Raw genomic sequence first — 26,659 nt, 5'->3', positions numbered from 1 at the left:
AACAAAAGTAAACACAAAATGCAGCTTTTATTTTTTTATTGAAGGAAAACCCTCATCGCCCATGTGAAAAACTAAACCTAATAACTTGGTGGCAACAAACGCGAATGATTGCGATAACTGGCAACAAGTCTTTTTCATTTCGGAGGAGGAATTTTGACCCTTTCATGTTTTCTCTTCTTCATGCTCGTTTGCAACCATGCCGCAGCATCTCAGGTGGATTCAAGTCAAGACTTGGATTAGGCCACTCCAAAACCTCCATTTTGCTTCTTTTGAGCCATTCAGAGGCGGACTTGCTTGTGTGCTTCAGATCATTGTCTTGCTTCATAACCCAACTGCACCTCAGCTTTAGGTCACGTGCATGTGATGGCCGGACATGCTCCTTCAGGATTTTCTGGTAGAATTCATGGTTCCATCAATTATGGCGAGTCACCCAGGTCCTGAAGCAGCAAAGCAGCCACAGACCATCACACAACCTCCATCATTTTTGAATGTTGGTATGATGTTCTTATTGTGGAATGCTATGTTAGCTATACGCGAGAAGATCCATGTCTTCCAAAAAGTTCTGCTTTTGACTCATCATTCCCCAGATTATTATACCAAAAGTCTTTGGGATCATCAAAATGCTTTTTTGGCAAATGCAAGACAAGCCTTTGTGGTTTTCTTTGGCCAGCAGTGGTTTTTGCCCTGGAGGCAATTCTTTCACAGTCTCTTTGTTCTTGAGGAACTGCAAACATTGACCTTGCAGTTCTTTTCATGTTAGTCTGGGTTCTTTTGCAACCACCTAGATGAGTTGTCAATGCGCTCTTGTGAGGGATTTTGGTAGGCTGGCCACACATGGGAAGGTTCACCACCGTTCCAAGTTTTCTCCATTTGTAGAGAATGGCCGTCACTGCGGTTCGCTGCAGTCCCTGCTTATATATGGCTTTGTAATTCTTTCCAGACAGATGTCAATTACTTTATTACTCACGTATTCTTGAATTTCTTTAGCTAACAGCGTAATGTACTGCTTTTTAAGACCTTTTAGCTTACTGCACTTAACAAGTCAGGTTTCTATGATGTTTAGATTCAACAGGGGTGGCAGTAGATAAATAAATAGATCGTTAAGTTCTGTTTTCTTTTATGATTTCATTCGTAGAGCCATTAACCATAGGAGGGAAACATGAATTGGATATTCCTATGAACCTTTGCTCGTCTTTTTTTTTTTTTGAGGGGACTTTCTTGATGAACGGAGTAATATTAGATTCGACTTGGTGGAACTTAATTATCTATATATTCTTCTATTTATTTATTAATTACTCATTAATTTATATCAAAACTTTTTTATGTAATTATTGCACGTGAGCATTTATGATACCATATGTTATTGATATCTTAATACAAATTTATTTGCACATATTTATTACTTATTTGTATAATTTATTATTTGTTTGCACAACCTACTTATTGTGTCTATTGAAATTGAACCTAATTATTTATTAACAAAGAGAGCACTTACTTTTTCACATAGGGCTAGGTAGGGTTGGATAGCTTCTATAAATGAAAATCATTTAAAACTTGGCGTTTTCTCTAATTAAAATTAGTTTGATGATCTAAAACAATTAAGTGTGACAAATATGCAAAAACAGAAGAAATTGGTAAGGGGGAAATACTTTTTCAGAGCACTGTACACCACGTTATAGAACATACTTTTTGTGCAGTTTCTTATAAAACATCCAAAGGAGCTGCAAATCCAGACCCGAGAAGTCAAGCAGTGACTTGGGCTGTGCTCTGTTGTCTTTTTCCTGCAAAAACAGACAATAACAGATGTTTATTACACAACAAAGTATTGTAAAAAAATCACTTAAACCTGCTCTTGCAAGAACTCTTGCATCAAACCTACCAGTTACGTAACTAAATGCAACATTTAAAGCATCCTCGCTAGTACTTGCTGCCATATAAGACAGACGTTTATGTAATTAGACAGTCGGAGGTGGAACCATGTCGGTCGCTGACCATCACAGTAATACATGGATTACTGGTCCTTAAATACTGAATAGAGATTCAATTGTGCAACTCAATAAGAAATAAGCAATCGGTTTTTAATTAAAATGATGGCATTGAATGGCATGTTTTTTTTTAAATTGTATTAATATTTAATACACTAAGTCTTTACTTTCTAAGAAAAAAATGATTTCATATAAAAAGTGTGCAATTGCTTGTGCGTAAATATTTTAATTTCTAATTTTAGTTTTCACATATTTCGGAAAATAGAAAATTAAGGAAACAGGAAAAAACATGACAATTCGATACCCCTACCTATTGCGTTCTTGGATTCATGGCTTGACTGATGTCCTTGATACCAACCTAGCCAAACTGAATACTCCCTTGCCCTGTGCTCTGTTCTTTCCCAGACACAAACTGCTCTGTGTACGCTAGCCAACATTTTACTGCCTCAGAAAAACAGCAGCGTCTTTAGAAAGGATCCTTTAATATATTTGTATTAAATGTATTATGAATCTGGTAGAACTGTTCTGAAAAGTGTGGATCTTCTGCAGAAATCCTGCATGGCGAGAGCTGTCCTTCATGAGGACCTGGAGCTAGCTCATCCTCCGCTTGTAGCCTTCCACTATTGATGAGCCGGGTCAAAGTAGCCCACACTGACTCCTCTAGCTATATTACCTGCTGAAATCTCCATGGTAAATCACATTTTAATTCCTTTATGATGGAAAGCATTAAAAACTAAAGAGCAATCAAAAGCACACGGTAAAATAAGGTGACATCTTCCTCATACAACTGTATGTATCAAAAAGTAGTAATACGCAGGTGTAACTTACGATATCATGTGCAAGCTGCTGGATGAACAGCAGGGTTTTCAGAATCAGTGTCATTCCACACACACTGTCCTCTGCCACGTCTTTACATTTGAGACACGTCACATTTATACTGGCCTTTCCTTCCAGTGGCCTTTTGTAGCCAAAAGCACTTAGACCCTGGACTCCGAGACGCTCGGCTGTTTCTTCCCTTGTGCACAGAAACTTCACCATCCAATACTAGGGGAAACTTGTTTTTATAAATTATAATTGCAGTTGGAAATAATACAATGATATATAAAATATCACATGGCACATATAGCATGGCACAGCAATGTCAACATGTGAAATACGCAATGCAATGTAACACTCATGGGAGTGACAGCACAGCCGTCATTATAAAGAAGTCATGAGCTTCAGGATCCAGGCTCACCTGTGCAGTTTTACATTGGGGCATTTGGATATCCACTTCATCCCATTCCTCTTCAAATTCAAACCAAGCTACAGGGTCATGTTCTTCCAACTCTGGACATGACTTGCTAGTTCTGCAAATATAAAATACACTTGGAAAAGAGAATTCTGTAACACAAAAGATAGTACAATTTATACATACACTACTGTTCAAAAGTATGAGGGTCACTTAGCTTTTTTCATGGAAAGCAAGGAAATCAGTACCTGTGCTAATGTACCGTATTGGCTCAATTATAGGCCGCACCCTTAAAGTTTGGTGCTATTTTAAAGAAACATTTATTTTTAAAGAAACAATACACATTAGTGGAACAGCAAAACAGTATTTTATCTAACGAACTGGAATACATGCATCTGAACATTTTTGGTATATATTATATATATTAAAACAGAAATTTGGAAAGCCAATAGCCATTTTAAGGTCCCCCTTTAATTCATAATGCTTAAATTACTATCTATATATCTATATTACTTATAGATATTCCCCAGGAGTGATGATTGCTGATAAGAGGGCCCTCTGTACGTCTATGAAAAGATTCCATTAGAAAACAGCCGTTTCCAGCTACAATTAACGTCTACACTGTACTTCTGATCCATTTGAAGCCAATTTAATTGACAAAAGTTCTCCCCCCTCCAATTCCAAGTGACCCCAAGCTTTTAAAAGGTAGTTTATAAACATACATAATGACACATGCATGCATATTAGTGGCTGCCACATTTCAAATTCACATTTTTCACTGCAGGAAAAACTACCATCTCCACATAAGAAAAGAAAAAAACATTTCAAAATTAACTATCCCAACCCAAACTGTTAACAAAAGTTATGGCAGGTAAAGGTAATGGAAAACCCTTCCACTTAAAATGAAGGGGGGAGTAGAAGCCATGTATAAAGTGGATATAGAAGCAAAAGGTGATAATTGTTGATCTTATTTACATGCGCCTACCCAGAATCCCTTGTGGTTGTGGCAGCACCATGAGATTTCAGAGGGAAAAACAAGCCTTCTGGCTTGTCTGGTGTCTGTAGATGAGTGTTTAATAATACTTCTACTACCCCAAACTGTATAACCAGTAGCTGTGCCAAAATGTACCCTCAATTAGACTAAAATGAGAGGTTTACAAAGACAGGAAAATCATAACTACTGTTTTACCTTTCTTTGACAAACTGTCTAAATTCAGATAGCTTCCATGAATCATATTTCTCAAATCGTTTGAAGTGTTCCTCAGCGTGAAATTTGTCCGTAGAATTGTAAGCAAAAACCAACCCACATTTGGCACCAATAGCACCTCTTCGAACCTTGGAAAACAAAGGCACAATAACATGAATCCCTCCATAAAGGAACTGCTGATCAATGAAACCGCTCCAAATAATGATCATGTTGTCAGCTCTGCTAATTAACAAAAGGAAAAAGAAACTACAGTATCAAAGACTATTTGGATTACTATGAAAGAGAGCGGTGTCTAGAAAATGATCTTGGCGAATAGTTCTTCTTCATAAATATATAATCAATCAGTAGGTGGGCATAAGCAGTCTATGTCTACTCTTCAAAAGTACTGTTTTTGTTAGAGAAAAATGCATGGTTTAAAAAGAAAAGTATAATGCCTGTGCATAATAACATATAGCAAGTACAAAACATTGAGACATCACTCACTCTGAGCCTCATCTGTGTAACTTGGAAGGCTGATTCTGTTCCTGACGAAAGGATAATGCTAGCCCTCGTCTTTCCATTCTCTGTGAGAAAGCCTACGGGGCACAGACACAAATGATATCAAATAGAATCCCTCTCCGTCTGAAGCAAAAACCTTGGAGGTCTCACAAGCTCATTTTCTATGTTGGTCCAATAAAAAGTATCAACTGTGACTAAGTAACTTTTAGAAGATGCAAATCACTTTTGTGTTATAGAAAGTACTCCTGATTTGGCAGACTCTCGTTGTCTACCAGTTACCTTGAAGCCAATTTTACTACAAGGTCACAAAGGTGCAAACAGGAGAAAGAAAAGGATGAAAATGTGCCAAGTATTAGAATGGCACCGCATTGGTACTTAAAGCTCTACTGGCCACCTCATGTGTCATTGGGGGATTATCATACCGTCGCCTGTCCACTGTTCCATCAATAGATTTTCTGGTCCAGATTTTTCACCCTTGCCTTTGACATCACAGGCAATCAAAGTAAACTGTAGTTGTCTCCCTAAAATACAGGGACAAAAAAAATGAAAATAAGATATTAACAGAGCATGTCGCTTTAGAAAATGTTAGATAAAGTGGCCGATTCGCCAATCCTGGAGGAACATATTCATCCATTGATTCTATCATTTTCAATGAATGTGTTCATTTCAGACAGGCCAGTGGTGAGGACTAGACAAACACACAAAAAGCTAACTAAAAATTCAATTGTATGTTACTCAAGGGCAGTAAACAAAGGTGCAGCCACAACCATTTCTTTCAGGGATCAACATTGCCTCTGTTATCCAAAAAGTATTTCAATGAGAAATGCTGCAGTTGCTTACAGGCATTTTGGGGTTTATTCACTGAAAGGGAGAGGTCAGAAAAGCGTTCCTGCAGAAAGAGCTTTATCCCCAGACATTGATTATGCTTTATACAGAGTCAGCTCAGTGCTGTAATAAGGGAGACCGAGAAAGGCATGATTCATGCATAGGACGTACATACGTTATAACATGTAATAGTACTATAAAGTAAAACACACATTTTCCTGAATTTAGCCCACTAAAAAGGTATATTAAAGCCAGGATTTGCTTTATATTTTATGTAGATCAGATTACCTTTTTTAAATGTATTACTACATACAACTAATTAAAATTTACCAATTAATTTATTATTGCATTTCTAATGCTTCCATGACAAACTATTCAATACAAACCTACAAAGTTGCATTATATGGTAAATCACTGCATTCCCCTCTAAGATTTGTAAAAATGCACAATAGTAGAAAACAAGCTTCATGTCTGCTAAACATAAAGCTACAAACAATATAGAACATATACATACACAAATGCACGTGCATACATAGTGTACCTAAAAGGAATATTTTGGGGCGGTTATTTCAAAACATACATACAAAGGATGGTATAATCCTTAACAGGGTTCTCAGTTTAGAATGGAACCAAACGAACCAAGCCAAATAGTAAATAAAATATTTCAAACGAGGCTGCAACTCCCACAAAAGTTTCCCAGATTTGAAATAAAATGTTCTATTCTTGTAGCTTTATCTTTTCAGATTTTGATTTAAATAATTTAACGCATGATTTAAAAGGGTACTTAAATCATTAAGACCCTGTCTTTAGTTGATGCCATCTGCTGGTTACGTACTTTCATCAGTATATGAATACTAGGACATTACCATATTTATAAAGAAGATTCATTCTAACCGATTCCATGGAAGAGACGAGCGATGATGCTTTGTATGATTGATCCATACGTTCCAGGATGTTGCAAAGAGATGTTATCACTTTGGCAATGTTACCTCTTGCGAGAGCAAAAGCCAGTAAGTTCAAGTCAACATCTGGGGTCGAACAGCTACTGAAAAAGTCAACACCAGCAGGAGGGAAAGAAAACATTTTCAGCTAAAAGTGATATACAAAACTGCAAATATATGGATTCCACCAGAACCCCACAATGCATCGAAATGAATTACACAGAGGTGTATACAGCTATAAAGTTCATCATTCAGGGGCCTGTCTGGGATACTGTAGTGTCCCTATAAAGTATTATATAAGTATATGCAGTAAACCATTCTCAATATTGCCAACTGCCCCAATTTTCCCAGGAAAGTCTCAATTTTTGAGGCGTTCTCTCACTCACCCACTCTTACACGCTTTTTTCCTCAATGTGTGAATAAATGTGAGCGTATGAGTGAGGGAGAGTGTGAAAGCATGAAAGTGTTATAGACCATGAGTGAATGTTATCAAGAGTGATCATGAGTGGAAGAGTATGAATAAGAGTGAGTGAAAGTGTGTGAGCATGAATAAGAGTGAGTGTGAGACAACTTGAGTTTGTGAGAGCAAAAAAGTAAGAGAGACTGAGTGTGAGAGAGCATGAGACAGTGTGTGAGTGAGAGTGTGTGAGAGAAATAGGAACAAAATGCAAATGGAAATCACGATGATCATAATGATGAGAGCTATGATGAATCGCCAACAATGTCTGATTTGCTATATAATTAAAGGTGTTATACTGCATCGCCATCTGTGTATGGCTCAATATATAATGATGGGAGTTGTGCAGTACAACCATCATTAACTGGCTCACTATATAATGATAGGAGTCAAGTTGTACCACTGTCTTTACTTTCCTCAATATAACCACTGTAAAGGTGATAAAATTCACCTGCTTGATATAGATCTACCGCATACCAAGGATGTATGGTTGGCAATATAATCTGCCATAATAACTAGGTGGAGGTAGATTATGCTAATTATGTGGGTTGGGAGAGTGGGTGGAGCTTTGGGGACAGTGGGCGAGGAACATTTTCAAGCTGTGCTGCAAAGTGTCCCTGGACTGTTTTTTCAAATGTTTTCAACTGTGCATTCTGTGCTATAGGATAGTGTATAAAAAGTTATTCCGGTGCAAAGCTTGCAAATGAAAAGTAGTATACCATTCCATTATTTGCTATGTAGTTATGTTCAATGTATAGTTATTGCTGCACATTATCAGCTTACCTTGCTGTCCTCAACAGGAAGCTGTTCACCTCCTCCAAAACATTTGCAGACAAGAAGTTAGGGAACTCAGCAGTGCCGAGTGTTAAAGACAAGGGTGGCATATGTTGCAAAGCTTTCCTAAAATAAACAGAAAAAAAAAGAATCATATGCAAGGGTTAAAATGTATTCTTCATAATACCGCTTATGCTGACACAAGCAACAACCATCCACATTTTGCTCTGCATTGATTGTGTCCCAATCAGGCCCTTCAATACCAATTGAATCTTACACCTTAAGGACGGGCAAACTTTTTTGCATATATTTGTTTAAACACATATGGATAAATGTTAACCCCGCACTTACCGTGTGTGTTGTTGGACGGCTTGGGCAAGGGCTGGATTTGTGTCCATGGACGTTGTGACAAGTGACGTCAGGAGAGACAAATACCAAATTGCAGAAGCATCTGATATGGACACTGCAGACCTCTTAACTTTCTGATAACCAGTAGCCCTTAAGCCATGGATTCTGGTATCACAACCGTCACTTAGGCAGCGCTTTATATTTATCTGTACATCTACAATAAAAAACATTCATAAAATGACTTGTAAACCCTTAGTTAGTTTAAGCAACAAATAAAAAAGAGGAAGTACCTTTACTACGGAATTAGGACCACAATAGGAAATTTAAGAAGCTCATGCAATACAGAGATAATCATCACTATGCGTCTCTTTAGACATATTGTTATAGTTTGGTAATATATTTTCTGTTTTAAAACGATGTTGGCTCAAAAAGGGACTGACACAACACCACATATTTTATGCTAGTAATTGCCAACTCTCTCAGTAGTCATTAATGATTTTTTGGTGAATTAGTTTTGAACCGTTTGCTCACCAGAGTAGGCCCTGCATTGAGGAAACCTACCTCAATAGTAATTCACTGGAAGCAAACATGGGAATATGAAAAAGACGGAAAAAAAGATAAAAACTGCTTCTTTTACTCACATGGCTGATTAATGTTGCCATTTTCTAGCAATGTTACAAAGCCTGTTATATGGCTGGGGATGTGAACCTCTCGGACTTCCATGAGATTGCTTGGACTTCTACCCACAGCAACAGCTACTTGCTGGGGCATATAACTCTGGTCTGCAGCGCACACCGAGATGGACAGGTGCCTCAGAACGACATTTGGCTTTAACCTTAACCTGAGGAAACAACGAGAGGGAAACAAGTACACGAATGAATGATGTGCAGGGGATTTTATCATCTGTGGATTCAAGTTGGACCAGCTAAAAAACCAGAACTTTCCACTGGTTTAGAAAAAGTCATTCATAGATGAGTGGACGACAGGGTTACACTAAATCATTTTAATAACACATTTCTTCAGGTCACTTCAAATATATATTTTTTTTTTTATTTTGTAGATATACAAATTAACAACATATATCAATGCGATACAACAGGAAACATAACATTGATGTAGTTATGTTAACATGTTATATTGTTCTAGTGTTTACAGCTTTGAGTGTTGAGTTTACAATAAACATGTTTTGCAAGTAATTAAATTATTGGTTAATACTTCTACTTATTTATCTCTTTGGTAACACACTTTGTGTATATAAACTCGCCTTTAATTGAAAGATAAATTTAGCCTGTTTTGACATCCTTTCAAGATAGAATTAAATGTTTCCTCTTGAGAAGTCAGAGTCGGGTGTTATGTTGAATGAATTCTCACCTTTTTTTTTTTTTTTTTTTTGTAGAAAGGAAGGTATGGCCCTCATAGTCCGTCCGTCCGTCATCTCCTCCTCCCGCCCCCGGCAGCATCCCGACAATATGACATTTGTCCATAAGATTGCAATTGTGTGTGTCATAGGCTATCCAATGTCATTATTTTTGTTTAGGGTAGTGCAGTAACCAATGTTGCCACGATTGCACACATTTATGACCGTTTCTTCATAAATTTGTGTCGTACACACTTTATTAATGATTTCTGATATAGAAGGGGCAGTCTCAGACTTGCAATACTTGGCAATGCTAGATTTAGTTGCTATGGCAACATGGCAAAGCGGTGTTCTGATGTCTATCAATTTTATCTAGGTTAATATTCAAAAGGAACAACTCAGGTGTCCATCTAACTTTACCCTGAGATAGGAGATGTAAAAGCATATTGAGATCTTTTCGTAGCTTATATAGTTTTGGGCATTCCCAAAAGATGTGTTTGAGAGATCACTCGCCTCCGCATTTCCTCCAACACTTGGGGGAACAGTTCTGATACATTGTGTGGAGTCGTGTGGGAGTATAATACCACCTTGATGTCAGTTTGAAAAATTGTTCCTTATGCGCTATACATTTTGTGGCTCGTTTGAATTGGTCTAGCGCTCTAGACCACATTTCTTGTGCAATAGTCAAGTCTAATTCTTTCTCCCATTTCTTCCTATACTCTAGAGGGCATATGGATATATCCCCATTGAATAAGTCATAAACTGTTTTTGTGGAAACCTTGTCCAGAAGATCTGAGGACAGCTCAATAATGTTCCATAATAATTGTGGAAGAGAACTTGTGGCTGAAGGGAATTTATGGAGGTGTGCCTTAATGTTGTTGTATACTTGGATATCCGATTCCGGTATACCAAACTTCTGACAAAGTGTATTGAAAGGGAGCAGTTTACTTCCTGTCATTAGGTCAGAGATGTGCCTAATGTTAAATTGAGCCCATTTTTAAATGGATCCCTGTCTCATAAACCACTTTAACGATTGGAAAGGTATGTTTGTTACTGATCTCATGTCCGAGGAGGGGCACCCTCCTAGTACCATCCGATGCCTGACGCCCGGGGGTGAACCCTACTTGGTCAGTGTGGATTATATGTGAGGTAATCTGTTGCAGCCTTGATGCTAAGATTTTGGCGTATATTTTTACATCCTGGTTAAGGAAGGAAATAGGTCTTAGATTAGCAGGTTGGTCAGGTGATTTACCTGGTTTGGGCAGGGTAATAATCGTGGCGTTTAGCATGTCTTTTGGAAATTGGCCGGAAGAGAATGCATGATTAAACGAGCTTAATAGAAAGGGCGTGAACACGTCACAATATGTTTGATAATATTCCGCTATATATCCATCAGGACCGGGTGATTTATTATTTTTTTTATAGTCGATTTAATTGGTCTGATGTAACTTGTGGGATTTTACATGTTGATAGGTAGCTAGTAATGTCCACTTTGTTTGGTTGGGGTGTACTGGAGTCCTCTTTTAAATTATATAGTTTCCTATAGAATAGGGCAATCTCCTCAGCAATCTCCTTTGGGTGGAAAATGTTTGTATTGTTAGTTTTGTTTATTAAATGAGGGATTCTGGATTTTATTCTAAAACCTTTTGCACTTTGAGAGGTAAGTTTAGAGGGTTTATTGATATGTGCATAGTATATTGATTTAATCTTCCTATTATGCCTGTCAAATTCTCCTGACATTAGGTAGTGGAGTTTGAGTCTTTCACCTTTTTGTAGGAGAATCAGGGAATTGTTCTTTTTGTGACTCAAGGGACCTCACTTTTGATAGTGTGTCAGACAGTACCTTTTTGATTTTTTTTTATGTCTGGCAGCATGTTGGATGAATAATCCCCTTATAACTGCCTTGTGTGCAGCCCATAAGGTTGAGAGGTTTTGTACTGAGTTCATATTTAGTCTAAAAAATTCCTCCAAGCCTGAAGTGATTTGTTCATTAATGTTGGGGACCGTTAGTAGATAGGGGTTTAGTTTCCACTCAAATGAGCTGTTAGGGTAATCAGGAATTTTTACTTTTAGCATTACGGGGGCGTGATCGCTCCAAGTAATGCGTTGTCATGCGAGATAGGGAACATCTGTCATATCTACTGTTGGTATGAGAAACATGTCTAATCTCAAATACGTGTGGAAAGTGTTAGAGAAAAATGTGAAGTCCATTTCTGAAGCTTGCAGGCATCTCCAGGTATCGTTAAGGTCATTGGAATTTATCCAGGGATTAAGGTCTGGTCTCGTTCTCTCTCCAGAATAGGTGGAAACCAGACTAAAGTCTCCAACCATATTAAAGTCACCGCAGACTATCAGTGATCCCTGTTTTATCTTGTCTGCTCTACTTATAACTTTGTTTAAAAATTTTATTTGGTAAGAGTTAGGTGAGTAAACATTAATTAAAGTGGTTAATTTATTGTTTAGAGAGCATACTAGAATGATGTACCTGCCTTGGGAGTCAATAATGGAGTCGATAAGGTTGAAAGTAATAGTACCTTTAATCGCTATAATGACACCTGCTTTTTTCCTTTCTGTACAGCTATTGAAAATATGAGAAAATGATTTATTTTTGAGTATGGGATGGTCTTTATCTCTAAAGTGGGACTCCTGAATGCATACCACATCTACGTTAGACTTTTTTTTTTTAGGGGAGTTTAGACCTCTTACATTAAATGACATTAGATTGAAAGCCATGTTGATTCTGAACTGTCGTCCCGAACTTAATCCGGATCACAGATGGGAATGTGTGCTTACCTTACACTTCAAATATTTTAATGTAACATTTATATATTATGACAACCTGTAGCATGAATATGTGCGTGTCAACAAATACAGCAGATTATTCATTTTTACAAATGGTGTACGACCTCAAGAGCAGCTGCTGTATGACAGGAGGAATATTTGCTTTAAAGATAAATCAGTGGCAATGTGAATGAAATCTACTTTCTACAACAAAATCCTTTGCTCCATAGACTTTCATTATGAGTCTGTGTGAGTGATGAAGACTGAGCCGTTCTATTGTTTAACCACAGACAGTAAAAATGGCTACAAAGCACCAGCCTGAAAAATTGTATTGTGCAAACACTAGACCTATATTTAGAAAAAAAAGTGACAACACTCATCGGATACGAGTAATACAAACTTTTGTTGGGAGTTCCCATTTAAAGATAAACGCTGGACCAACATGGTTATGACAATAGCCCTTACCGAATCCAGTGTGAGCGAGCACTCCCATCTGACTGCCAGTAAGAGGAAGTTTCCCCATTTGTCATCTTATCAATGTCGGAAGAATTGGATGATGTTTCTATGTTACTATAGCACTTTGTAATGGTTTTGTATTTCAAGGAGTCATCTTTGATATCCAGAACGGCAGGGCGCTCTTCAAAAAAGGAACGGGTATTAATCACAAGTCATATTATATTGGTAAGTATTAGGCATGCCAAAGTTTGAAATCACAATTTTCCCAGAAAAACTGGGAAAGCATTTGCTATTTATTACATTTTCACTCTTGAAAACAAAGTTATTCCAAAACAATAAAACATTGATAAATAGTAATAACTGGTATCACCGTTACAGGAATAATGTTACTATACCCTTCTCTTTCTTTAGCAGCTGATCAAGGTAGTCCTTCAGGACAGAAGAGCGCATCGTGCAAATATTATTGCAGCACTCCAGTATCGGATAAGGGATCACTGTACTGGGGACTCGATTCCGGTGTAAGAAACGGAGAGTCTTTGAAGAATGTAAACCGAGACGTTCTTTGGATTTGGAGAAAATGTCTATGAATCCTATAGAAACAGAGGGAAAGAGAACAATGTGAGGCTTCAACATATTCAACGGATGTGCGCTCATACGCTTCAAAATGTACTTTGTGATTCAATGAGATTCCAGTTACAAACGCTCAACAAACTATGGAAATGTAAGGTATGTTAAGGTATGGAAATGTAAGGTAGGTCAGACTGTTGTTCAAGCTTATTCCTGCTGTCAACAGCAATGTACTACAGAATGAAGGATGGTAAACATAGGATTCAAAAAGATGGGTGTACTGGGCAAGAAACAGACACGCAAATGAAGCCACTTTGTCAATAGTAAAGTTAAATCAACGCCAAGGGAAAGTTGAACCGTCTCACCTGCCACCGGCACTAGGACACAATGAGGCTTATTCCCAGAACTGAGGGATGGTGAACCGTCTCATCTCATGGCTTATCTATACATTAAGGGCCAATGCCAATCATTTTCTCCTACAGTACCAGCTAAATAGGCCCTGTATAACACTTTCAGTGAAGCAATAAGATCAGCAGTTTAAGGGTGTGTTACACGGGTCCAACTTGGCTGTTCCCACAAGATGCAAATGCATCTGCCGTCCCTTCATATGGCATAATAAACTTGGAAGGTGCATACAGCCCCATGCAAGAGAAATAAATCTGCACCTGAAACAAACAAGTAATCAATGGGAGTCCAAGTTCTGCCAATAAGGATCATGAGCCATAATGTTAAAATAGACAGAGCTAAGCTCTTCAGGGACAAACTATACAGGAACATCCTGGGAAAATAAATAAATGGCCCGCCAGCAGTCTGTTTGATAAACATACAATGCCTGATTAGTTATGCTGAAGTTTGATGACACGTGAATGTGTGTGGAGTGGTGGGTAAGCAGACCAAGAGCAAGGTAAAGGTTTGCTACTGCAGAAACACATTCATAACACACTGCCTGAAGCCGCTAACAACACAGAAACCAAGCACAAAGTACACAGAAACAATCTGCGGCGGATACAGACAACATTCCGAAACTAAAACTTAACCCTTCCAACTAATAAGGCCTTCTTTCAAATCTGAGGAACCACATGGGTTTCAGTTTTGAGCAGTTTTATATCTGAGAGACATAATAATATTAGCACTACGCAAATGACTATGTTTCCGTGTTATGTTACCTGGAGTGAGAGAGCACGCTTGCAGTTGTCGGATCACATGACTCAGCTCTCCCTGAAGATTGGCACCACTAGAGGCTTTGACAGCTTCCAGCATGCCCTCCAAGTCCACCACCTCATCTCCTTCGGCATCAAACTGAGCGAAAGCCTGTCAAAAAAGATCCAAGATGTTCCACGCTTAATGTAAGCCATTAATTAGGTCCCGCTGTAGTGATCTTTATGTGCACAACTACTCACACTATTAGTGCCTACAGCTAGTCACCCTTCTGTTTTGCTCAGCAAGATCAGTATTCCTGAAAAATTACGAGCTGGTGTATTTGTAAATTGTTCCATTAGTGAAGAACCCTGTACCTAGACTTTCTCATGCATGCATGAGAGGGGATTTCTCAGAACCCCTGCCTCCAGCTCCTGTGCCTTGCAGGTGATGCGTTCGGCCAAATGGACCTTCTGCATGTATGCGAGATACTTACCTCCAGCCAGCTTCAGATTGCACAGGTTTTCCGAAGCGCGCTCACGCCTTTAGTGATCTCACTTATTGTGCGCCTAGTGATTGACTGTCATTTTAACCTTAGAACTAGATGACACTTGTGGGGCTGACAAGGTTGCCAGTCATAGCAGGAAGGAACCTGGGTGGATTTTCTTTTGTGCCTCTAACACAAGTCAAAACAAAATGTTCATCTTGAGCCAGAAATCAACAATTGGGTTTTCCTAAATCAGGAAACTATGGTGTGAACAATAATCTCAATGAGACGGCACATACATCAAAAGATTCTCCAGAGGCAGATACACAGGAAACATGTAGAGGATGTCTCTAAAACACTTGTTTCTAGATAATATGCATAAAGTCTAGATCAGATGTCAACTATGCTGAGCTGAATGAGAAATATCATTTTTAACCTGATGAGATCCTTCTAGATAGAGAGGGGTGTGCAGGTAAGTGACTGAAGGGGCGCAGTCCAGGACACCGGACTTTTTGCTTGGACATTCATTGCTTTTATAAGCCAATGAACGTCAAATTGTGAAATTATTACTTTAGTGATAAAAAGAGCTAGTTTTTTTATGTAAAGCTTCATAAACCCATTAAATAAAATATAACAGAACGTTTACTTTCTTCTATACAAGTGGATAAAGGTCAGTCACAATCTTCATGTATACTAATTGACTTTAGATGCAAGAAAGTACAACTTTCTGACATCTTTCCAGTAGCATGCTGCCAAACCAGATTCTATTTGCCTATACCAAGTACAATCAAGCTCGATTGTCATGTAAATGCTACCTGCACTAAGCATGAGTCATTGTGCCAAAAGCAAAGTGTAAAGTACAGGGCAGGGCGGACTACAAATTATTTTTTTTGTGTTTCGTAAATGATTTTTAAAAGTACTTTAAAAGCGTGTGTAATTTAATGCATATGGCAGGTGTGTGGTCCCTTAACATCTTTTTGGGGGCCCCCAGAATTCCCCCATTTGCCACCATGCTCCCCCCAGTTAGTTCTGGTAGCGGAGATGAGTTTCCGCCAGTCAGCTCCAATGCTGGCTTTGCGAACACTGCAGGTGAGGAGAGGAGTCATAAGCCCCATTGACTTCCATGCGAGTGCTTTCGATCACTGATAGGATGCTTGAAGCAGCCAATGGGTGGCAAGAGGCGTCACAGCATGGAGTTGGAGCGCTGCTTACTTTAGGCAAGCAAACTAAAGTATCAGAGTGCTTTCGTACATATTGTTATGTAGTTATGGTGTCAGGGACTGTACACTGTCCCTTAAAAAAAAAAAAAAAAAAAAAAAAAAAAACAATCTCTATGTATTCACTAAACCAGGAAAGACTACACAAACAACTCTACGAGCAGCGCCTCTACAATCAGGAACTATAGAATGGCAAGCAGTATTTTTTTTAATCCATGAGAAATCCTTTAAGAATGCTGTAGATATTTTGGTATCATGCAGTGACACGGTTAAAAACCACTCAATGATGCTTCATACTCAAAATAAAGTTAATATAAGGTTCTAGATTATAAAGAATCTCAGCATTTGAGATTCTCTGTTATCTTCCAAATATGGATTAGAACAGATCGTTTACTGAGGAAGGGTTAACGTTAATATATATATATTTTTTGTATATTTCTTGTAATACTGCCAGAAATGTACTGCTGACTTGGGTGCGTTGGTAGCAGGATGGTGATTTTTTAGCAGTTCTAACCAATAAAAGAAAGATAAACAGAGCGTTCCAGTCTTAGACCTTTATATACAGGATCTATTGCATTACATCTGACCCCAGCAGCCTACGCTTCCATGCCGATACATTTGGCCACCGATACGTTTGCTTCCGGCTCGCTGTTTATCAGCAGCATCGGGCGCAGATCTTGGTGCATGCACTTGCATGCGCGCTTTTACCCCTAGCAGCTGCGTTCGGTAATAGACCTGGGAACAGTCTGCTGTGTCATCTCCAAGGAGGCCTGCTAGACAGCTTGGCATGAACCGGAGCAGCAAGGGGTGAATAAAACAGGTTCTGCATAAAACAGATTCACGCAAACAATCTGTAGAACTCAGGAAGACGGAAAGTAAAAGAAACGTTTAGTCGTCCCTTTAAAGGTGTTCTATACATCATCAGTAAGCTTGTATATAAACATACATACACACTTGAATAGTGTGACAGGTATGCATTCACTCTTGAGAAGTGGGATCATTAATAAGAATAGAGCATAGTAACGCTGCACTGTTTAGTGTCGGGCCCCGTAAAAGAAGCCACACAAGGCTGGAACACATGACAGATGACTATTAGCACAGGTGCCTACTGTTACCTGCGCCTTGTTAAAGAGTGAGGGAGTGCTGGCGATGACATCATAACTTGGCACTGCATTCCTGCACTCTCTGGTAGGCTGAAGGTGAGTTTTGAGAGAGGTGGAGAAGGCCCTGGACAATGCACAGTTAAATCTAGGAGATTTCCTCAAGCCTCATTTGGCCGCATGAATTATGCATTATGAAGGGTCCATTCTGTCATCGTTTAGGAGAAACACACAGGGTGGGGCCTTGGAGAAAACAAGTGTTTTCGTTTCACTTCACGCACAGTGCCCGTGACTGGTGCAGTGTGATGAGTGATGTGCCGTGTGTGATGGGCACACCGCGCTCTGTAGATCCAGTGCCCCGCTGGCCTGTGGTGTATAATATGGAGTAACATATAACGCGATCCGGTGAGGGGTTCCTCTCCACGCAAATAAACTCCTGAGATCCACGCTGCGATAGTGTCCTGTCACGGCGCCCTCGCTGCACAGCAGTGCGGCGCATCCCCACGTTGCACTCCTGACTACCTCACTACACACAGCCCCGGTGCAGCGTCTAATACACCAGCTGCGTGACGGGAGCCCAGATCCCGCCTCCCGCGGGGCAGTATTATAACACAGGTAATATGGGAGCATTTTTACCTCCTCGCACTCCTCCCGGGAGCTGGCCCTGCTCTCCAGCATCTCAATGAACTGCTCCCGGCTCACGGTCTCGTCACCTCGGCTCAGCCTCTCCTCCAGCCAGCGGAGCAGGGCGCTCTGGTGCCGGGAAATCACCGACTCCGGGGCTCCTACCTCCCTCAGCCGGGCAGCCGCCTCCCTCAGCCGGGCCTGCTCCAGCAATACCGCGGGCGAGGGCGGCAGCAGTGGCGGAGAGACCGGGCCGGGGACCCCAGGCAGTGCTGCTGCTCCTGGTGCGGTGCCAGATGTCCCAGACTCCTGTGAACAAGCTGCCCCGGCGTCTTCTTGCTCCATTCCCGGATCGTCTTCATCTCCGCTGCCGCCGCTCACTACGTTCCCCATGATGATGGCGGCGCTCTGCCTTTCTGAATGTCCGGGGGGCCTGTGAGGCCCGGGATGCCTCTGCCGCCTCTCCCCGGCCAAGGCCCGCCCAGGGTCCCGCCCCGAGCCGCTCTGACAGCTCAGCGCTGGCACCTGTCGCACAGAGATCGGCCCGGGGACGGTACTACGTGAAAGGGCTTACAGGCGTTACTAATGTCCGGCTCGCCCGGCTGACAGAGCCGCTCCTGGAGCTGGGGGCCACCATTGCTCATACCTCCACCGTGTCCCCTTCTCCCTCCCCTCCCCGGGGACCCTCTTTCCTAGGCGCTCACAATGCTTGCTGGCTGTAAGCTTATCGCAGTGTTCACAGTACTATATATATATATATATATATATATATTATATATATATATATACACACACACACATCCATGTATAGAAACAGCTTTACAGACGGCCTTTAGATTGTAAGCTCCTTTTAAACAGGGCATGTCTCACCTGTTGTTTCTGTATTGTTATTATGCAATGTCCTGTCTACCCGTTGTACAATGCAACGGAATATGATGGCACTATATAAAACAATAATAAAATGTGTCTATACGTTAAACTGTGCGAATTAAACTATTTTGCTTTCTTCCAAACATATATATATATATATATATAATATACATTGTGCCTGTGTGCTCGGAAATGTATAAACACGGTGATATAACCTAATTGCCAAGGTGCGCCTAGAATGGATGGAGTGGAATATCGGTACAAACTGCTCCCTGATGGGATTCTTTTCATATAAATGATAGAAAGTAAAAGGAAACATTTGGGGGTTTTAACCCAAATGTTTTTTAACTGGATATTAAAATGTTTTTAACAGGAGTTTTTAACAGGAGCTTCTTACATTACATAGATCCACGTGCTCCTCACAAAATACATCACACACTGGCACTACATAATCCTGTCTGTATTGCGTAGTAAGAGAGGGTTTGTCCAAGCTCCTTTATATGGTGCTGTTCCCAAAAAAAAATCAAATGATTGTGACCCTAAATCTCTTCAGAAAGACTAACCAGACAGATGGGTTGTATAGGTGGATTGCTAGTTTTAGTTTCACCGCTGCAAATCCAGAGGCCAAAGTCTGATGGTGCCACTAGGTAATTAGCACAACAACCTTAGATGACACCTCTTATCTTCTCATTTGTATCACATGTATCCTCATACTTCCAATACCAGAAAAGGACGTTATCAATGACTGTGGACAATAGGAAAGTGTGGTCAACCTGTCCCCAAAAGATGCTGACAGTTAGAAATTACCGTAAAACCACCCTTCTATTTCCCTGTGTGCGGAGGCACTTTGGTAATAGACATCCTGAAATATACATCGCAATGGGTAATGGTTCTTTGGTTTGCTGAGAATTAAAAAGATGTCCATACTGAAATTACCATTCCACATGTAGACTTCGTGGCATCTGGAACAACATTAATCATTTTCCTATTCATTGTGGACTTTTGATGTAGTCCATTTGCATGTGCCAGTTGTGTTGGCAAGGAGTAAACTGTGAGATACCATGTCACAAGTCACATCAACCAGCTTTGTTAGGATGCAGCTTGTCTCCATACTTCATCCTCATACTACATAACCTTTCGGCTTATTCCTCACTTTTGTGGTGGTCCATTTTTGTTATTAAAGAGGTGTAGTTTCCCATTAGGGGATAAAGTGTGGTCTTTACAGGACAGTCTGTGTCCTGTTGGGTTTCACTTGGGTGTTGGTATTGCTAACCATGCACCTGGTGTATACTCTCTGAGCCGAATATTAGGCTGAAACCCAACTGTACAAATTAATGGCCCACATAGGCTAACAGGTTTACATACTTGTAGCTCATGTGGGCTTAGAGAGGGTTATATTTGCCAAAGGTGGTCATTTTTCTTTGCCTCATCTGGAGTTGACAATACCAAATATGAGGATGAAAATCTGCAACAACCAGCGGGGAGGTTTAAGAATATTAAGATAGCATGAAAGTCCTAAATCAGCTCCATTAGTTATTTGGCCTGTGACTAAAGATTTTCAATGGCCGAACACGGATTAGTCATATTACATCTTTACATGGGAAGCTATGAGTCACAGCCTCAGCCTTTGTGGTCAGGCTGGGAAGCAAATACAGGACAAAAAAAAACTCAGAATCAAGCAAGAAGTGAGTACTTTCAGTGTAAAAAAAGACATTGAATCTGAGCAGGGGTGGTGTAACCATACATGCAGATTAAGCAGCTCCTTAGGGACCCCATTGGTCTAAGGGGCCCCTCAAAAGACATAGCAGAGGTGAGATTTCTTTATAATGTATCTAGTTCATTAACTAACTTGTGACCATGAAGTATTATGTTCCTTTAAGTCAGGCATGTCCAAACTTTCTTCGAAGAGTGCCAGATTTGATAAAGTGAACATGTGCGAGGGCCGACCATTTTGCCTGACATTCTTTGAACCATTAAAATTAAATGCAAATTAACTATTTTATGCAAAGTTTATTGAAAACGGCATACTTTTCATTTTGTGACTTGGATGACAAATCTAAACGGGTGTTAAATCACTCTGCCTTTAATATAAAAAAAACAGATCTATATTTGGGCAACTTATCTGTGGGGCCTTATCAGTCCGGAACGCGGGCCGCACTTGGCCCTCGGGCCGGACTTTGGACATGCCTGCTTTAAGTATAAGTATTTGTTTTCATCAATGATATTGAGGATGAGCCCCTTTAATATTTTTGCTTAGTGATCCTAGAAACCTAGACAGCCCTGAATGTGGGCATTTTAGTTTCAGTCACGGTTTTCGTGGGACAGTCCTGATTTCCGAGCACTGTGCCGCTTTGTGACCACTATAAGTGCCATTTGGTTAACACATTTGGAGAGTAACTACATAAAATCCCAGGTATGACTCTGACTCATTGTGAAGCATTAAAATGAATGAATCTGGGCACAAAGGAGATGTGATCATTCTACCAGATCACTCATCACCAAATAAAATGTAACATTATAGGATTGTCACTCTACTGACTGATCAGTAAAACTAGACATTAACTACAATAATAAGAAAGCAAGAATCCACAGCCTTTACAAAGACAGAATATGAAGATTCAGTATATATATGTTTTTAATATATATAATGCATATATATGTTATTTTAATAGCTCTCTATATATGATTAGGTAATGAGTCCGGATGAGTGCCATGCAGTTCCCCCAATGTCCTCTAGGGGCTTTCTTCTTCTGGCTACAATGCGCAAGTCGTTGTCTTGGCCCTACCCTATGGTAGCCGGTATGTCCCTCCCTCTGCGCCGTACCGGAAGAAGCGCTGTATGCGGGTACTTATGCGTTGCCGTTGTCTGCCCCCATGCTCGGGTACTTGGCAGCCGCTATTCTGTGCACGGCAGCGGTGCTGCTCATGCGCATGGATCCGGGCTCCTTTCCCAAGGTGCCCGGGCTCAGCTACCTCTTTCCGGAGCAGTGCGGGCTCTCCGGGGGGAAGCTGCTCAGTAAGGAAGAGCTGGCTCGTTACCGTGGGGGCCCCGGCAGCCCTGGCACGTACCTGGCGGTGCTAGGGCAGGTGTTTGATGTGCGTAAGGGGGACACGCACTATGGCCCTGGTGGCTCCTACAGCTTCTTTACAGGTACCGGTCCTTATCCTTTAAAGGTCACAGGGCAATCGCAGACATCATCTGGGCTGCTAGAACCCACCGGTATCCACTACAATGCTGTGTATTTCCAGCTGAAGCTCCCAGCTTACCGGAATGCTATTATTCTAATGCTTTTAACAGTTCTGTCTGTTAATGGCAATACACAGATAATCCAAGTAAAGAAGAATCTGTGATGAAGGATGTACATAAAATGCAATTTTACTCCTTTTACCTTATGTTTGGTTAAAAATGTGCACAAAAAATACAAACAGAAGCACACCCTAACAAGCGAATGGATAGTGATTTTGGGGTGCTGCTGAAATTAATATTATTTAAAAGCACCTATTCAAAGCATAAATACTGGGTATTCGGTCACACTACATGGACATACGCCAATGCACCCCAATTTCGGCGAGACCTATCTAATCCTAACATATCGCTTACCGTGGAGCTAAATCAGTGGGACTGCGATTTCTTGTGAGCCCCTGAGACTCTTTTGCAATACTTTGCAGAAATATCATTCCCTTGAAACATTCCTTGACAATTCCGAACTCTTTGATATGTAGTTTTGAAGTAAAATAATATTTTTGTGCATATAGATTTGTCAAAAAGGACTGTTGTAAAAAAAGAAATCCTCCTTTCTCTGTAGTCCTTTGTATTTCTTTGAAAATTGTTTTAAGGGACACTCCACCCTTCATATGACCTTTCAAGGGATCATCCAGCTATCATGTGCATTAAAGTGGCTGGTCAATTCTCAAAGGAGTACTGAGGACAGGTGAAGGGGCAGATGCATGTCAACGCCAGTCAGACTCTTGTGCGCATGCATGGAAAACGCTCTCATTGATTTCAGCGGTAGCTCTTTCCTGCCACTAATTGGCTGCTTCAAGCAGCCAACCCAAGTTACAGCCCACAGACACTGGTCCCCAGTAATTGTACAGTGTTACTATAGCATCCCATGACATCCATATCACCAAATGCGAAGTGGGCTACAGTGTTTGCAATTGGGCAGGAAGGAACTCTGGCAGTTTTACATACTCATGATACCTAGCTAGCAATCCAGCTTGAATATTACATTGACATGGTTTGAGTTCATGCATGAAGCAGATTCATGGATGGCATTCATTCACTTTAGCGCTTACTATGTAATATCTACAATATAAAGTGATATTTTAAATAAAATGTCTAATGGTTCTCATTTAATGGTTATATATGTATTTCTTTCCAGGCAAAGATGCGTCTCGTGCTTACGTTACTGGTGATTTCTCAGAGAAGGGCCTTGTGGACGACGTGTCTGAAATTTCCCCCTTACAAATGCTTCACCTCAACAACTGGCTTTCTTTTTATAAGAAGAATTATAACTTGATTGGTAGGTCCTAAATGCTCCACTTCAAACTTTTTATGTTAAACACTGTGCTTCTTTAGAGACAGTTCACAAGCAAATAGTCAGTTGGCAAAAATAATTTGCTTGTGCAAAAAAAGTCACAGTTTATCCAACGGTAAACATGTGCTAACAATTTTACGTTTTTGTTTTGTAGACACTGTGTTCAGTGAACCCTTTTTATACTGTGTGAAGAATTATTAAAATGTTTGGGTTTTGTTTGTATGTTTTGTATCTATTAAACTACTTGTTTTATTCCATTTTTATCGATACAGGAAAAGTAGTAGGAAGATACTATGATGAAAATGGAAGCCCGACAAGAGCCCTAGAGGATGCTATGGCAGTTATTGGTGAAGGATTGAAGCTAAAAGAGCAACGACACGAGGAGAATAAGCAGTTTCCACCTTGCAATGTAGAGTGGACTGCTGGCAGCAACAGAGTCTGGTGTTCCAAACACAGGTAATCCTTGTCCACACGGATCCGCGAGGCTACACGTATCAGCTGGGTCACTTATGCAGAGATGCCACCGGTATAATGTAATGTAGAAAGACCAGACTGCTCTGCAAACCAGCATCAAGTTACTCCCCCCCCCCCATACAAATGGGAGTATTTTCACAGATAAAGGGAGAACAAACTATGCTTTAAGTGTCCTACTATCAGCACTCCACTGTAGTGGCATAGTTAAGATGATCTTTAATGAGTTAATATACAATACATTTAAAACAGTGACTATTGCTTACAACAGTGCTCACAAAGATTACGTTATATATCAGAAGTAATGCAGTTTTTAATCTAATTTACATAAATCAATACAAATATGTTTTATGCATTATGCATTCTCAGGTTAAAGTGTGGATGTTGTCTACAAGTTACCCTTAATTGACTAGGATCAGGCAGTGTGTGTGTGTGTGTGTCGGGGACAGACAAACAAGCAGCTTTTAAACACTTAAGGGTGACGCTTAATTGGAGTTTTACTGATCTTTTAATACACCTTGGATGTGCGATTGCCCCAGCACTGGAAACGCAAGTATTTTTTCATTTTAAATGCTCCTTAATGAGAAATATATTTTGACACTTAAAAAACTTAAAAACTATTGATTTTTTTTTGTAGGTACCCACAATAAAACTAATTAGATAATATGCTCTTGCCCATTCTAAGGCAAGCCGTTCAGCCATGTCTGTTTCAAAGATTATAACGTTGAACCAGTAGGTTTGGAAATATTCTAAGGTTCTTTCTTTTAAAAAATAAGTCTTTTTTTTGTAAGCTTCTAAAAGTTACCACTCTGCTGCATATGATTTTTGTTTCTATGTGCCTTCTAGTTCAATAAGAATATAGTGTCTACTTTGTTTTTCTCTAGTGGCGGCATACAAAGGGACTGGGTTGGTGTTCCCAGGAAAATGTACATCGCTGGTGCTGACAGTTACCGCTGTGTGTGTGTGAGGGCATCAGGACCCCCCTCTGAACACCCCGACTCTACAGAATACAACAGAGGAGACCTGGACAACCCCTTACTGAAGGAATACGAGGACTGTAATCCACTTTTTGAATGGTGTTTAGTCAAACAATGAGAAGTGATTAACTTTATCTGAAGACGCCTTGTTCTTATAATTTAAACCCTGTGGGTTGAAGTTTTTCCTCATCATTTATATTAAAGCTCCTTGTCTTCCTTCATAATTGCGTTTTCTTTTAGTCTGATTTAAGCAATACAAAAAAAAAAACCTGGTACAGAGCTTGATACAACATCTACCGGTAATTTCTGACAAACATATTCCACGCACAGCCCTCATGTCTCCTGTAGGCCACATGTACTCAGTAAGTGGAGTATCGCCATACAGGCTTTTCTACAAGTTGTTAGGCCATCTGAAGTCATATTGGCCAATTTGAACAGTACCGACTTACATAAGTTAAACAACACTATACGCAAGTCATGTTCTCGTATACATTGTCCTTGCGTTACCAGTAGACCGGTGCATTCAGATTTGGTCGACTGGTTCTGTGCTCCAGTAGACCGGTGCATTCAGATTTGGTCGACTGGTTCTGTGGTCCAGTAGACCGGTGCATTCAATTTTGGTCGACTGGTTCTGTGCTCCAGTCATCTTTGCCACAGCTTTGCTTCTTCTCTTGCCTCTTCTTGGTCTTCTGTCTTCGTCCTGTTCTCCCCTCCGTCTAGTTAGTTGTCGAGGCTTCTCCGGATTGGCAGAGCCTCTATGCACACCTTCTGCCCAATTGAATAAATGTCCACAGGCTTCCGCCCTTTTGTGGAAAAGGTAACTTCGACACAGTAGTGTTGTGCGAGAAAGTGATAGAAAAGGCATCTCTGATCCAGAGTCCGACTGCCTTAGAATCAAGAGATGGCATTACTGTCTCAGTGGGTTTTCTTCCTTCTGGTTTAACCAATATGGGTTTGTGGAATGGTTGAACTTAATGAACTGTTTGTCTTTTTCAACTTAAACTATGTAACTGGTACTGGGAGTGGTTGTAGGAGATCAGACTGCTGTGATACATAGAGAAGGGCTTTGGAAGAATGGCAGGACTATGTTCCTAAGCAGGGCGTATCTGGTGATATTTTATAAAGGCCTAAACAGCACCTTTAAAATATACAACAGAACTACCATTTTTTCTATTCTTTGTATCACCTTAATGCTTTTATCTTCCCAAGTACCAAGCTCAGAGCCATCTTTCTCCAATGTACCATCATTTTCCCATACATTGCAATACAATTATTTAACATTTATCATTTTAGATTAAAAAGGCAGCTTTGAAATTATTTGGTACAAAAGGGCCCCCAAACTCACTGTGCCCTGCTCAGCCCATCATTGTATCAATGTGCTAGCATGTAAGAGTACAGAATCCTAAAGAAAGAAAACTCACGCCCTTGTAATTAATCCAGGTATTTTGGATATTTAATCTGTATAAGAAATGATTAGCGTCAAACATTTTTTGTCACATGTTTAAACTGACTTATTTCACAGAGCACCAACAAATTAATAATGCTGAGGAGCAGAGGAGAAAAAGTGCATATGGGAGACTGATGATAAACACAAAAGGGATCTGGTCAGTGGAAGCGATGAAAGTGGAGAACTCTGGAGGCTGTATTTTTTTTGATAATGCCGATAACAGGAGATGTCCCTCCGTCACCAAAGCAAGCATTCCAGAGTGCTTCCACAATTTGATTATAGTGTTAGTTATAAAGCTTATATATTAAGGCCACAATTTAATTGGCTTTCCTCAAAACCTAACCCTGTTTTTTCTTCTTCTATT

The 26,659-nt window shown here is 40.1% G+C and overlaps 2 protein-coding genes across 3 annotated transcripts in view; one reads left to right on the top strand and one right to left on the bottom strand.

Moving 5' to 3' along the window:
* ZZEF1 (zinc finger ZZ-type and EF-hand domain containing 1) overlaps positions 1-18,636 on the bottom strand; it is a 45,445-nt gene extending 26,809 nt beyond the window's left edge. For both annotated transcript variants that reach the window (XM_053454937.1, XM_053454938.1), the window contains exons 1-14: positions 18,005-18,636; positions 14,594-14,738; positions 13,256-13,450; positions 12,870-13,041; positions 8,908-9,107; positions 8,270-8,480; positions 7,928-8,044; positions 6,613-6,788; positions 5,344-5,442; positions 4,907-4,998; positions 4,406-4,551; positions 3,223-3,334; positions 2,814-3,029; positions 1,687-1,781 (exon numbers count right to left, since the gene is read on the bottom strand). In XM_053454937.1, coding sequence (XP_053310912.1) covers positions 1,687-1,781; positions 2,814-3,029; positions 3,223-3,334; positions 4,406-4,551; positions 4,907-4,998; positions 5,344-5,442; positions 6,613-6,788; positions 7,928-8,044; positions 8,270-8,480; positions 8,908-9,107; positions 12,870-13,041; positions 13,256-13,450; positions 14,594-14,738; positions 18,005-18,385 — 2,357 coding nt within the window. In that variant the 5' untranslated portion in view covers positions 18,386-18,636. The remainder of the gene's footprint in view (positions 1-1,686; positions 1,782-2,813; positions 3,030-3,222; positions 3,335-4,405; positions 4,552-4,906; positions 4,999-5,343; positions 5,443-6,612; positions 6,789-7,927; positions 8,045-8,269; positions 8,481-8,907; positions 9,108-12,869; positions 13,042-13,255; positions 13,451-14,593; positions 14,739-18,004) is intronic.
* A 3,038-nt stretch (positions 18,637-21,674) lies between these two features.
* Positions 21,675-25,072, top strand: LOC128472958 (neuferricin). Its single transcript, XM_053454945.1, has 4 exons — positions 21,675-22,013; positions 23,245-23,385; positions 23,673-23,856; positions 24,756-25,072. Exons 1-4 carry the CDS (start codon positions 21,737-21,739, stop codon positions 24,964-24,966), a joined length of 813 nt encoding a protein of 270 aa, XP_053310920.1. The 5' UTR covers positions 21,675-21,736; the 3' UTR covers positions 24,967-25,072.
* The last annotated feature ends 1,587 nt before the right edge of the window (positions 25,073-26,659 follow it).

This window comes from Spea bombifrons, chromosome 2, assembly GCF_027358695.1.
Source record: "Spea bombifrons isolate aSpeBom1 chromosome 2, aSpeBom1.2.pri, whole genome shotgun sequence".
NCBI classification, from domain to species: Eukaryota; Metazoa; Chordata; class Amphibia; order Anura; family Pelobatidae; genus Spea; species Spea bombifrons.
Note: the sequence above shows the minus strand (reverse complement) of the source record. Positions and strands in the feature narration are given on the sequence as shown.